Source organism: Elephantulus edwardii, unplaced genomic scaffold (genome assembly GCF_000299155.1).
Source record: "Elephantulus edwardii isolate Elephantulus edwardi_28Jun2011 unplaced genomic scaffold, EleEdw1.0 scaffold00202, whole genome shotgun sequence".
NCBI classification, from domain to species: Eukaryota; Metazoa; Chordata; class Mammalia; order Macroscelidea; family Macroscelididae; genus Elephantulus; species Elephantulus edwardii.
Window position 1 is genome coordinate 1,919,485 of NW_006399952.1, and position 14,966 is coordinate 1,934,450.

A 14,966-nucleotide genomic window follows, 5' to 3' on the forward strand; every position below is an offset into this window, starting at 1 on the left:
CGTGTCCAATACTTTGTAATTCTATTATTGGAGAATCAGGCCAAGAGTACCTCAGAAGTCTTATCTTTTCACTCATAAAACTGAAAGTTGCTGAATCATTCAACCAGAAATCACCTTATTCAACCAGAAATCAATTTGATCCACACTATTAATCTTTTTTTAAAAAAGTTAACTTTTAATGGCATAAACAGAAATTCTCTTTTAAAGAAATGCTCAGTTGAGGGTTACTGGCAAGGTAGGCAGAACATTTTTGTTATTCAGAGAAAGATTGACGGTGACTCTGGGAATGAACTACAAGAAGTTAAGGGATTTTGAGAAGAAGAGATGTCAGAGAAAACACTGTATACAGCATCTGTAAAGAAAATGTTTTATTGAAAGTGTTAAATACCATCACCAGAATGAATTTGATTTACAGAAGTTGGTGTTCATTACAGGACTAATCTGCCCTATTTTTGTTGTTGTTTTTCCCCAACTGGAATTCCCTTTACTTTTAAAACATGGTATGTACAGGGCAGCAGTGGTCACTATTTACATGACTAAACCACAAATTGAGGTGCAGACATGTGAAAATTTAAAAAAAAATACACCAACTTTTAAATAAATACTGCATAATGACAAGTATGTACAAATATTCCATATGGTCATGTCCTTCTTATTAAAATTAAAAATAATTTATATTGGAATATGCACAAAAGATTATGTGACTGCATCTTAGTATCAGGAAAATGGTAAACGTTTCTTCTAAGGGAGAGTTTAGACACTAGAGGTCTATTAAATCAATTGTTGCTGGTACACAGGTTTGGAAATTATTTCAGTAAAGTTTTATTCGTTCTTGTACAACTTTACCCAGGTCCACTTTAGATCTCAGAATGTCAAGACCTAGTTTCATATTGCACCACATAAAGAGAAGGCATTTTTAGTGAAACACATTTTAACTTTTGCACCATATCAAGCATAATGGTTTTTAATGGTCAGCACTGGCTTTTCCATAAACAACCAAATAAAAGGATTTTTGTGCATGGCCTTAAATTTAAAGTCAAGCAGAAGGTGTGAGGATTTAAAAAGTTATTGCAAGAAATGAAAATCAATTGATAAAAAAGTATTATCAAAGTGTACATAAAGGACAGTTTATGTTATCAGCCCTGACTTTTCTTCTAAGGGGAAAGTTGAGAGAAATTTGACCTTGCAGTGACACCTGATGGCAAGGGCTCTTTAGTCTTCCAGACTAAAGGCAGTGGCTTCTGACTTTGGGGGAGTTGCTTTGGAGACTGTTGGTGATGGCATTAAAGAACTATTATTAGGCATATCGATTTTCTTTTAATCACCTAAAAATTGGAGCTTTTAAAATTGTTGTTGCAAATTTGTTTACTATATTTCTTTAGAAATATAATTTGTGAAAAATTGAATTTTCCTACAGAAAAATGAATTAATAAACAGTCCCACATTTCTGGGTTCCAAATTCTTAGCAGTGTTTCTATTCACAGAGTGCATGAAAATTGGCTAAAGAAATGTCTTTAATTAATTGAAAAAGAAACCCAAAACCAGAAAGCTAAGACCTTACAGAAATAACATTTTAATCCCTGTATGAATAATGCTGGTGTTAAAACCAAATTTTATCAGACATTACTGTGGCCATGTAATTTAGAATTTTCCTGTATAACTGAATTTTGAAAGGTGAAAAAAAATTTACCATGCACTGTACAATACATTGCAAAAGTTCAAATATCATCTTTGTCAAATACATGCTGACTGACTTTAATGCACTCCCAAGTCATGTTGCAAAATCCTTTCCAACATGCTTGAAATAAAGCTCTTAAATATTGTTGGGTTATTTTTCCCCCCTTTTGAGACATTCAGAAGCATCCATAGCCCTGAATCAAATATGGGGTTTAAGAGAATATCAGGTCAGAAATTTGTAACTTTTCAGTATAATGTTCACTCTGTTGGGGAGAAAAGATTTAAAGAATGTGTGAGATAGAGAAGAGGAAGGACAATGTGAAAAATTTGCACAGAATATTGAACTTTATAAGATTCGTATTTTTAACATGGAAATAAATGGAATATATTATATGTATTTGTCACATAAAGAGAATTTTTAAGTATCTGCTAGAAAGGATTTTCATTTGTAACGTCTGCCAAAACACAGACTGTGATTAATTTAAAGAATAAACATGGTGTGTCCTCATATCACCCTGTTGCATTCTCTCCCCCTTTTAAAACCATGCACTAGTGAAATTTATTTTTTAAAAAATAATATAAATTGTTGAAAATGGCTGATTTTTTTTGTTGGTTTTTTTCTTTTTTGCAAGTTGCAGCCCCAAGAAAATAATTTAAGTATTCAGCTAATCTGTGTCCATGCAAACAAATGTCTCTTTGATTTCATCCAACAGGGGAGCCACAGGATCTTGTATTTCAAAGTCCTACATGTCTTGGCATTGGTAAGTGATATGCCTGCTGGAGCTGTGGGCTCGTCACTCTTTGTGCTGACTGCCCCATCTCTGTCCAGAGGAGGTCTGACATTTTGTTCCGACCACGTCTTTGGTCTCCTGCTTTTCACCTGATGCTTCCTAGAACTTCACTCCGTGACTTGTAACATGGCTTAATGGCTGGATAGCTCCATTTCTGTGGCGTAATAGGGCTTGTGGGGGAGGTGAGGGTCAGAGAAATGAAGAAAAAGGAACAATAAAAATATAAAGGTGCCATTGAAAAGGGCAATTGTTGCATGAAACTGACTGATTCTTTAGATTAATCCATGGCTTCAGATTGGACCAAAATTTGAGTGTCATTGAACTCCAAACCTGATAGTTCTTCAAAGCTCTGTTCTTTCACCTGAGGGCCTCCGTTAGGGCACAATGTGTGCAACTTCCTCTGAGAACACAGGATCACTTTGTATCCCTAGAAACAGGCTCAGAAGACACAACATTAAGCATGCAGTGTTACCAGGGTCTGCGACCTGTGTATTTTATTTATTTTTTTTTTGTAACGCTGGTTGCTATGACAACAGTTTTACAGCTGCTATGAACGAGAATAAGAAGGTCCAGTTGAACTTTCCAGAGATGACTGGGAAGCTCTTCTTGTCAGAGGGGCCAAGGTTGGGTCTACTAGGGAAGAAGGGGGGAAGAGTTTGAACCATCCAATCACCATGTTGGACAGCTCCAGTTCATCTAATAGTATCTGGGCCACTCCCATGAAGGACTTGTGATCCATACGGCCATAGTCTCCCCAGACGATGATCTGCAGGCAAACAGAAAGAAACATAAATACAATCACGGACATAAAACAAGCAAAGCCCTCATGAGCAATTATTAGTTGCTTTAATTACTTGACATCAAACACCATGTTAAACTTGTTAAAATTTATCGAGTTGATTCTGGCCCATGGTGACCCTATGTCTGCGGATTAGAATTGCATGTCATTCGGTCATCAAGGTTGTGACCTTTTGGAAGCAGATTTCCAGGTGGGTATGAACATCCAACCTTTAAGTTAATGGTTTAAGTATGTAATCATTTGTGCCATTTGAGTATTCCTATCATGATATTTGTCACTGTGTTAAATACTGTCATTTTAAAAGGTATCACAGTTGGTGTACAATACACAGATGATATATTCTTACACCAATTTGAAGACTGGTGAACTGAGATACTATTAATGAAATTATCTCTCTTTTATAATATGCGAGCTCTGGTGGTTTAGTGGTGAGAAGTTACCACAAATTCTTGCCGCCAACACAAAGGTCCTTGGCTCAAATGCACTAGCTACTCTGTGGAAGAAAGATGGGCAATCTCTTCTCCTGTGATTTGCAGCCTCTGAAAACCCTATGGAGGGTCAGCTATGGGCCGGTTCGGACTCAACTCAATGGTACATTATAATATGATGGGGGTCATAAAATACTGGTGGCCTAGAGGGTACTGCCATTCCAAGAATGGGAAGCTGGAATCTTCCAGCTACTCCAAGGGAAAAGACAGGCAATCTCCTTCTTGTGCAATTTACAGCTTCTGAAAACATGCTGGAGGGTTAGCTATAAGTTGGTTCTGACTCAAGAGCAATATTCAATAAATATACTGGAATCCAAAGGTACATTACAGTAAATGTACTGAAGTCTTAAGATCACACGCACTTCAAAGAGAATGGAGTCTAAGTGTGAAGGGCTTGGCAAGTCTATGATTCACTTTGAAGGAAATAACAGTGGACAGAGTTTGCAAGCACTGGTTATGGATTTGAAGTTCCCAAGATTTCCAACAGTCGGGAATAGAAGGTAATGTGATATAAAAAGATGCTGGATAAAGGTCCCACCTCACAAAAATACTTTCTTAGGTAAGCAGGGTAGAAGAATTCAGTAAGTACCTGTAACACCTTTCCTTGGGGGCTCTCCTCGAATGACAAAAGCTGCTGGTAAAGGGGCTCCAGCGTTTTCCTCGCCACTTTTGTTTTCTTTTTGGCTATGCAGACTCCATTATCTAACAGGTACACCTTTACATAGGGTGCTGGGGAAAGAGACAGAGAGCAAGTGAGGAGCTTCCGCTATGGAAGGGAGCTTGGCCAGCGCACAAGTGTGACATCGTATGCTGAAGCGCTTCCACTTTTGTCACAATCACTAGGTAAACAATGGATAATCAGCAGTCACTCATGCAATTTTAGGCAATGCTGATACTGCCTGTGAGCTGATTCTGATTTTCTTATCAACCAGTTTGCTAGATGAGAACAGTGGATTAAATATAGTGAACTGCTTCCAGCCTTTAGATGTACTAAGTGTTTACGTGATCCATTCATAAATCTAATTGAACATGTTTAATATGTATTATTTTACTCACTCGTCCTCGCAGATCCCTTATTTATCATTCAATAGGGCGTGTTTCTTGAAGGTGGTGGGGATACAAGGCATACACCGGTTTGATATAATATGTTGAACTTAAGTGGGAAGAGGCAATTAATTGTGAATTTAATGGCCTGAAATTTATCTGGCAGACAGCTCATCCAAACCTTTGTCATGTGTGGATAAGTTATACCATTCTTTTTAAGCAGAAATGGGTTGTCTAGCTCAAGAGCTTTATATACATGATTGTCTTAATCAGCACTGCAAGGTTGTACAATAGGTAGCTGATAATTCAAAATTCCTGCAGAGACAGAGCAGTTAGGAGATTCATAATCATGAGTCAGTGCAGGTCCTGAGGTTAGAAACCAAGTTTGAAATTCCTTCATAATTGTTCCAGAAATCATTTTCCACGAGTTCAAAAACCGTAGATTGTGGTATTTCCGTACCAAATATGAGGCATCATGACTGAAAGTTATAACTCTGCCTCCTTTTCCTTACGTATTACATAAGGAAAGTCTTAATTAATGTTCAGCATATGTAGACTTATGTTGCCTTGGCGGCCTCTGTCTATTTTTACTCTAATTTCAGAGTTCTAGGGGAATTTCTGAATATCTAGATAAACTGAAGAACAGCAAGAAGCAGCACCAGCTGGCAAAATGAGACAATTTTATATATGTTTTATCACAAAATGACTGATCTAAGCAAGGGGATTATTATTTTGCCATAGTTTCTACCATCTATGCACTTATTTACCAACTTTTATTATCTTCCCCTCCCCCCGACCACCCTCATTAAATGCTCACCTAGGATAAACACATAAACTATAATTCCTCCAACTAGTCAGTCATACAGTTGACTCATATCTAATAAAAAATAGACTCTAGCTGAAAAGAGTGAATAATGAGTAATAATGGAAGAATGGCTTCCTTTTGTTACCTGGCAGTGTCTTGGAACCTGGTTTGACAACAAGGCCACGGGCCCGGATGATTTCCACCTCCAACTGTCCTTTTTTGTCCATCATTCCTACCTGAATGTCACCTAACAGTGCATGTGGGGGGAAGAAATGAAAACATCTTAACACATAAACACAATGACTAAAACACTTATGCCAAAGACCTTGGTTTAATACCCTTTACTTCCCCACACATTTAACAAAAATTCAAAGACAGCTAAAATTTTCACCAACAAAGTCATACTTTAAAAAGCACCATGAATTATGGTACCAAAAAAATGAGATGGAGTGTCTCACTGTTAAACTCTAGACACGACTCTTGTTGGTGACAATAAAGATTCAATGAAACACAGAACATACTTTTCAATATACCACAAGAACCAAGTTGCATTGATAACAATTCTTACCCATTGCTGGTGTAGCCAGAGTCTGACGCCCCACGAGCTGGGCAGGGCCAAGGCCATCCAAAAAGTCGCTGAACTGGCTATCAGAGGCCAAGCGGACACCAGGAAAAATCAGGCTAGAAGTAAATGAAGATAAGAAAATGAAGCTTTTAATCCATTTACTTTCAAGCAAGCTCAAGTCCTCTCTAGTTTCCTTTCTGTGGCATAAGTCCTGGGTACCACTGTTTTGTCACCATTATACCTACTGGGCCCCTCGTATGTTCTCTGGTGACCAGATACACCACCAGAAGCACTCTTCTATCACAGGTTTCTGTTTGTATGTCTGCCGTCCCCTTGCTCTGGAGGGTTCTACCAATAAATCAATACCTATTGATTACTCCTTGTATGTCAGGCATTAACATATTTAATCCTCTTAGTTGCATTCTGATAGACTATTGTTTAATTCATTACATAGATAAAGAAGCTCTTCTGGGTCATTCCTATTAATATACACATTTTCCTCCATTTAAAAAAGAGAAAAAAAATCTTGCTCCTGGCTCACTCCTCGCTAGCTGCTGTCTTGTGTTACCTTTGTCCTTTTATAATAAAATTCCTTCAAACACTTGTCTCTGTGTGCCATCTTCAATTTATTTCATTGTCACTTGAAACTTTAATCAGCTTTTCATTTTCATCGCTCCATCACATTTTCTCTAATCAGGCTCATCTAATGACCACAGTGCTAAGTCCACCTGTCAGTACTCATCTAATTTAATAGCAGCAGTTGACACAATCAATCCTTCAACTCTTCATTGAAACCCTTTCTCCAACTGGCTTTCTGTACCACTTGGTCTCTTGCATTTTCCCTTTTACCTCCCTGCCCATGGTTCTCTTGCTATCTCTGCTACTAATATTGGGAGCACTTCCAACTCAAGGCACAAGCTTAAAAAATGCCAGCTGCTCCGAAGAAGAAATAAAAGTGATCTACTTCCATGTGATTAACTGTCTCTGAAAACCTGCTATGAGTTGGTTCCAACTTGATGGTACATAAAAACAATCATTAACAGCTTCGCTTTTCTAAATGCCCATTTCCCTTTGCTGATCTTATCCAAAGTAATTTTAAATATCTATAGTTCCTGACATCTCTAGCATGGATGTCTTCCTAGGACCACAGACACACACTCTAATTGTTTAGTTTACATATTCTGCCAAGAGGATACCCCCTCTTAACCAATGAGAATTTCAGTTCTTTTCCTGCTTCTTTCTCTCAATGTTGTTCTGGCTGTGGAGTGAATTCTGACTCCTGGTATGTTACAGAGAGATTTCCTGACTATAAATGTGATGGGAGATACTGCCAATCTTTTTCTTCTGCATATTGTTGGATAGTCTCAAACCACCAACCTGTATGTTGGAAGTCAAATGCAAAATGTTACCCTACTCACTTCTGATATCAGAAAAACACCTATCTCAGGGACTCTTTACTGCTTTAGCAAAAAATGTTTTTAAACATCCACATGACTTTAAATCTTTACTCCAACGGGTTTTCCAATTGATCCCCACTCATGGGCCTCTCCGGTGTGCCATAAAAGAACTAAGCTGCACAGGGCTGGTTTTAAGTGGTTGATTTGGCACTAGATCCCCAGGTCTTTGAAGCTACCTGTGAATAGATCTGACTCATCAGTCTTTAAATTAGAAGACATGTGGATGAACTTGGAACTAACCCAAGGGCTTCTTCTCTGTTTACATTACCCAAAAAGTGAACCTCACCTGGAGTCAGAACAGATTCAATAGCACCGATCAATAACAGCATATTTTACTAATATATGTAAAACTTGTGTGTATAAACTTTAATAATTTGTCTTGTTTCTTGTCCATCATTCCTATTAGAACATTAACTTTCATGATGGTGGGATGATACTTGCTTGACTCAGTGACGGGAAAAATGGGATAAGGTCTGCTGGAGATGATAAGATTGGTTCAAGCTAGGGCAGGTTTCAGAGCTCATGGACATATAGAGTTGTTATGAGTCACAGGCAACTTGATGGCACATAATAACAACAACAACAACAACAACAACAACAACAACTGTATCTCTGGAACCTAACATCAGTCATACAATACTGTATACTCAACAAATACTGACAAGGTTCAATCAGTTAAAATCAATTAAAATAGGACTTGCACAAGTTGTAGTAGCCCAAGTGAAAAACCAAACTAAAACAAGCACAAAACACACAAAAACCAGTTAAGAACCTAGGCTCGTTTGATTCCAAAGTCCAGTGTCTTAACCATCAAGTGATATTGCCTCTCTTGTATGACTCACATCGCTAACATCTAGCACGGTGTCTGGGACATAGAAGGTATGGTGAAGATGTGTTAAGTAGGTTTATGAGCATTCATCTCATTTCTCCAATAAGATCATGACATTGTCTGGGGTACAGGGGCAATACCTGAATTCTCTCTAGCAGTATCTGATGTTGTGAGGGTCTCTCAAGTTGGTTCCAACTTACAGCACTGTCATGCCCAACAGAAGGAACTTCCCACTCTTGTACCATTCTCACAATTATTGCTGAGCCCATTACTGCCACCACTGTGCCAATCCATTGAGTTGAGGGTCTTCCCTTTTTTTTTCTGACCCTTTACTTTATCAAGCATGATATCACAACATAGTCTTTAGAACAAGTACTCTATGCATATATACTTTATGCCCCATCTCTTTTAAGATTTCCTTGATTAATATAAATCCATTTCTCACCCCATACATCCAAATACTCAATTAAACCTATTTTAACTGATTTAATAAGTATTATATGGCTCTATATCCATAAATGCATAGACATCACAGACATCTTTTGCATCAACATGATTTTGCTAAGACAAATTCTCATTAGGCATATTACCATACCCTCCTGTCTGTGAATTAAACACACATACAAAACATCTCAACTGATGCTTCCAGAGTGATGACAGAGTGAGGGCAGTAAACAGAACTTTCCTCCATTAATGTCCTGGACCACCCCAGCTATGGACCAGAAGTTGTTGATTACCACTACTTTGTTGATAATAGGAATATATAATCCTTTCTTTAAGAGGGGGCGCTCTGGTGGGCTAGTGGTAATAATCTGCACTGCAATCTCAAAGGCATGCAGTTTGAATCTGGCAGCTACTCCAAGATGGACAAGGATGGGGAGTCTCCTCCCATGTGATTATTGCTTCTGAAAACCCAATGGAGGGTCAGCTCTGGGTCAGTTCACAACAACAACAACAACAACTTTAAAAAACAAACCAACCCAAGCAAAACCTATCTGAGACAGCTGACTCAAAGGTAAATGACTTTAAAATAAAGCTCACCAGCTTTCTTTGTGGCTTTTTGTTTTGGCTGCCCTATTTTATTTAAATTGTTCATTCCAGAATGGAAACAAGTATACTGCAGTACTCCATATGTTTTAGTAACAACTGCTCTAAAAACAAAGAAGAAAAAATCTGTATTGTTAGGGTGGTGCTTATTTTTGCCTCTGTAAATTATTTGAAGGGGCAGATCTTTTATTTGCATATGTTCTGAGAGTCATATGCTAGCATCTTGCTATTCAAGTAAAACACTTCATCCCCAAACCTATTCCCTTGATAGAAAAGTGCCACACTGTTGAGAAGCAGGTGAGTGAAAGTGATCTTCACAGGAAAACAGCTAGTGGAAACAAAGCCAGTGCTGCAGAGCCTAGGAACTAACTAGCTTTGGGACAGCACTGGACGGACAAGGTGGCCCACTCATTCCAGCCAGCCTCACTCACTTTCCTTCCGAGCTGTAGCTATTCATGCTGCCATCAGTAGATTCTCGGCTTGCCTGCCGGGTCATCCAGTTCCTCATTTCCACAGCCAGACCAGTCTCTGTACTTCTCTGCACTGTGCTCCGTAGCTTTTTACCTCCTGCTTCTACAAAGAGAGAAAAAAAAAACCAGAGAGGGATAACAGTTTTATCGTACTAGCTGATAACAATCACACACACACAAAATCCCAGCCAGGATTTTGAGATCCTCAGATGAAAAGAGCTATATAAATACAAAAGTGTTCAATTAGCACAGCAGAGAGAAAAAGGTATTTAAAAAAATGTCTTCTTGCGTGGGATGAAACTTTTCCAACAGATCTTCAGGAAGCACACAATACCATTGTTTTATTCCCATTTAAAACAGTGTTCAAGTTGGCAACATAAGGAAATACAAAAGGTTTGCCTTAAGTAAAATAAAATGAGCTTTGTTTTCATTGTAATGTTTAAATGCCAGATTTTTTCACGCCTCTCTTTTCTTTTTGTCATAGTAGAGGAACTAGGCCTCCGTGCAGTTTACAAAGAACAGGTGGTGAGTAATCCACAATTTCTATTTTTACCTTTCACAAGAAAAATCTACCTTTGTAAGCTGATCAGTATTAGAAGGCAAAGAAAGCGGTATAAAGGAGAGAACACTGTTTGATAGCAGCTTCACAGAGGGAAGTAATGTTTAGAGAATTTCAGAAGATTCACAAAGGTAAATGAGAAAACCCAGCAATGCTATGTGAAAAGAGCTTTGCAATTTTTGGTCATGGTTAGTCACGAACTTCAACACTCTTCAGTAGCCTGGACATGGGAATTATGTATGGGAGCCCAATAGAATGATGCCGTTGTTGCTGTCAAGTCAATCTGACTCACAGCAATGCCACATATGCAGAATAGAGTGTTATTAAAGACATGTTCGCCTCTTATCACGTTCTTCCCTGTTGTAGTATCTCTGGGTAGGTTTGAACCTGTAATCTTTAAGGTAGTTGCCAAATGGTTAACTGTTTGCATCATCTGAGGTTCTTTAGAGGACTAGGCAGGAAACAAAGCTAAATACTAGAAATAGAATTAAGAAGTGCTATCTGGGGAGACTGGAGAGGAAGGGGCTTCATTCAGGTAGCAGGGCTTGAACTAACTATGCAGGAAGCAGGGCTTAAACTGGCCTTGAGAAATAAGTAGAGTTGGGACCAGCAGAGGAATAAGGCTGGAGTTTAAGGGAAATAACATGATGTACAGAAGAAGGGCTGACCATGTACATCTATCTGGAGGGATGGTTCCAGGACCCAACCACATGTGGGAATGATGTGGAAATGGTTCAGATAAGAAACAGAGCTGAGATTCTTAAAGAGTCTCGAATGTTGGAATGTGGAGCTTGATTGACTACGGGAGCAAGAAGGTTATACTCTCAAGCATTTTAATTATACCCTTCTTGTCAGATCTAAATACTTATCCACACTGACCATGACATGATTACCTCTTTGGGATATACTCACAAGTAAGCTCTTTTAGTATCTGGCACAGATATATAGTCGGATCAATAAATATTTGCTAATATCGCCAGTGACTTCTTGAAACTCATTTTTATCAGTATGCTTATAATATCTGGTAACCATTTTGAAACACTGTTTTTTTAAGTTACACCAAATATTCACTGCAAACTTTAACATACATCAAAATGCCTTTAAAGCCATATGGAAATATAAGCTATGATTAATCTATGACTCAAAGTAAGGCTGATATTTTGAATAACTTATAATACACATGTTGTACTGATATGAACTGTAGGAAGTTATAAAGCATCCCTCACCGATGAGGGAATTCTCAGTTCAAATAGGGAAGTTAATGTTAAAATTTAAAATTTACCAATTTAGAACATTGAATGGAATAAATAATTTATGAAAGACTTGTCAGTGGAAGTTAACACCATTAGGTGGAAAGGTGGGGAAAGATATGGGCAAAATAATCCCCACAACAAACTTTAACACTGGGAAACCTAGCTAACACCACCTAGCCAAGTGACAAAATTCAATATTAGTAGTTAAGCAATCACATATTTACTGATATGGGATACATACCATCACATATGGAGATGTTCTACATAAAAATATACAATTTGAATCCAAATAGGCCTTTGCCAGGTACGAAAAGCACTTAGGACAGAGTAAGATGATAAATGATATAGATAAAGTCAGTCCATGAGATATTGTCTAAGACAACTGGTTAGTCTTTTCAAAAAGTCAGCATCATAAAGTAAACAAGTGATCCAATGAGGCTTGGAGTTGTAGACTAAGTGAATTCAAAGAGATATAATAATGATCAGACATTATGAGTGATGCTACCAAAAGTGGAGGACTTTTAATCTGCAGCCCTCAGGCCTGTTTTTTCACTGTTTTTGTTCAAACATTCTTCAAGGTATACCCCTGGTGTGTCCACTTGCCATACAGAGGTAACTTGTGGTGGCTGTGAAGCTGAACACTGTGACACAGATATGGTGTCAAATGCATTAACGGTTACCCATGGCAGACAGTGTTTGGTGGAGCTCCCTGATTAAAACAAGCTTGGAAGCAGGAGTGGCTTCCACTTTCGTAATAGCTTGCCTTTGGTAACCCTACGAACTTGGAAAAAGGATGAAAGTCACAGAAGTGTTGAGCACTTCCGTTCATAGGGTCGCTATGAGTCACTTATGACTCAACAGCTCTTAACAACAACAACAACAACAACAACTGATTGGTTTCAGCTTGGAAAACATATTTCTAAAAGCAAAACACAATAAAAGCAATTTTAGAGGGAAATCTGCATATGAGCTGAAGCTTAATGTTGTTATTGTTGTTGTTATGTGCCGTCAAGTCGCTTGTGACTCATAGCGACCCTACGTACGTACAACAGCCCTAAACTCTGCTCTGTCCTGTGCCAATCGCACTGTCTTTGACACTCCCATCCCGATTACCCCAGTCACTGAATCAATCCACCTCATAGAGGGCCTTCCCCTTCTGTGCTGTCCCTCCACCCTCCCAAGCATGATGTCCCTCTCCAAGGACCGGTTTCTCCTCACAACATGTCCAAGGTATGTTAGACGGAGCCTCAGAATCCTTGCCTCCAAGGAGCTACACGGTTTAACCCTTTCCAGGACGAATCTGTTTGTTTTCCTAGCAGTCCATGGTATTCTCAATACTCTTCTCCAGCACCACCGCTCAAAGGCATCAATTCTCCTTCTATCCTCTTTAGTCATTGTCCAACTCTCTGATGCATAACAAGTGATCGCAAAGACTATGGCCTGTATCAGACTCACCTTAGTCTCCAGAGACACCATTGCTCTTCAGTACTTTGGAGAGGTCCCTAATAGCAGACTTTCCCATGGCAATGCGCCTTTTAATTTCCTAGCTACTGGTGCCAAGAGTGGTGACTGCGGAGCCAAACAAACTAAAGCTGTGAACAATCTCAATCTCTTCACCATCCATCCTGATGCTGCCAGTTGGCCCAGTGGTCAGAATCTTTGTCTTCTTGACATTGAGCCTCAATCCAACAAACTGTGGCTGAAGCTTAATAGGATTAGGAAATCACTGCTAATTTTTTTACACAGATAGTATTATATATTACAAAGGAGAATTTACTTATTACTAAGAAATGTGAAGTATTTTTTACTAAAATGTTATGAGGTCCACAATTTACACTGAAACGGCATAGCAAAATCCCAAAACAATCCATATATGCCAACACCTTCAAACATAGGACAAATTATTATTTAATGTTATTTTTTTCAAAAGATACAAAATAGACCCTGGTGTTCAATTTAATATTTATTATTTTGACCATACTCTAAAATGGCTACATTAAAAAGAACATAGCATTTTTCCTCAACTGTGAAATGGAATCATGGAAGGTGCTGGGCTGATGTGAGGAGACCAGGCTGAATCCCATCATCTGTATACACATTTCACGCTCCACCTTCTGTGAAGAACGCCTTTGCGAAAGAAAATGTCCATGAAATGAGACATACACTTCAGTGAAGTTTGAAAATGTGGCATGATTTTATGTAGAGCAAACATATATGGCTTGCAAAGGAAATGAGATTCCCTGAAGGTCTCAGGGCATAATCTTTGCAGTGTCACATGAAACTAGAAATTATGGTGAATACAGAGTGATGACAGATTGCTACCATTTGTCAAAGAATAACAGTATAAGGTGCTTCAAGTCCTTTGGCATGCAAATGATTTTTTTACATGTACCCTCTATGGCTCTAATAATTCCCTTTTAGTACAGAAGATATTTTTGGACCCCCTATAATAAGTGACATAACAAGAGTTATAGACAGTCTCTTGACTCCATATTCATTGCTATTCCATAAATTATTGGCTGAGTATGACCACATTGATAACCTATGCAGTTTAGTATGCTGATGTTGTTGGGTGCAGTCAACTTAATTCCAACTAATAATGACCCCATATGCCAGACTAGACCACCTAATAGTGTTTTCTTGGTTATAATCATTATAGATGTAGATTATTAGATCTGTTGTCCATTGAGGGGCTAGGTAGGTTTTAATTACCGATCGACTGTTGTGCAATGGTTAAGCAGCCTGGTACAGAACAAAGTGCACTATTCTATGAGAGGGGAGGTCTGGTGGTCTACTCCACAGAGAGTTACACTGCTAACCCAAGGCTGTGCTTGTCTGGTGGTTCAAATCCATAAGCCATTCTTTGTAAGAAAGATGAGATATCTCCTACTCTGTAATCTAGCCTTGAAAACTGACTGGAGGGTCAGGAATGAGCTGGAATCAGTTTTATGACAATGACAGAGAAAGGAAGAGAGGAGGGAGAGAGAGATATATTGATAGATTCTATGAGGACTGTATTGAATGTTAAAAGATTCTATGAGTACTGTATAGAACTGTGGGATATTCCATGAATACTGTATATAGATATATTGATATAGATATAGATGATAGATAGATATTGTGGATATATTCTATGAATACTATATAGAACTGTAGAGACATTCCATGAATACTACACACAC

General features: G+C 38.4%; 1 protein-coding gene across 6 annotated transcripts in view; it reads right to left on the reverse strand.

Moving 5' to 3' along the window:
- Window positions 1-3,015: 3,015 nt before the first annotated feature.
- The window catches only part of RIMS2 (regulating synaptic membrane exocytosis 2), a 629,796-nt gene continuing 617,845 nt past the window's right edge, over window positions 3,016-14,966 (reverse strand). For 5 of the 6 annotated variants that reach the window (XM_006897149.1, XM_006897150.1, XM_006897151.1 and 2 more), the window contains 5 exons: window positions 9,934-10,075; window positions 6,173-6,285; window positions 5,750-5,851; window positions 4,345-4,484; window positions 3,016-3,234 (listed from right to left, as the gene is read on the reverse strand). In XM_006897149.1, coding sequence (XP_006897211.1) covers window positions 3,016-3,234; window positions 4,345-4,484; window positions 5,750-5,851; window positions 6,173-6,285; window positions 9,934-10,075 — 716 coding nt within the window. The remainder of the gene's footprint in view (window positions 3,235-4,344; window positions 4,485-5,749; window positions 5,852-6,172; window positions 6,286-9,933; window positions 10,076-14,966) is intronic. The other variant, XM_006897153.1, reaches the window with a different exon arrangement.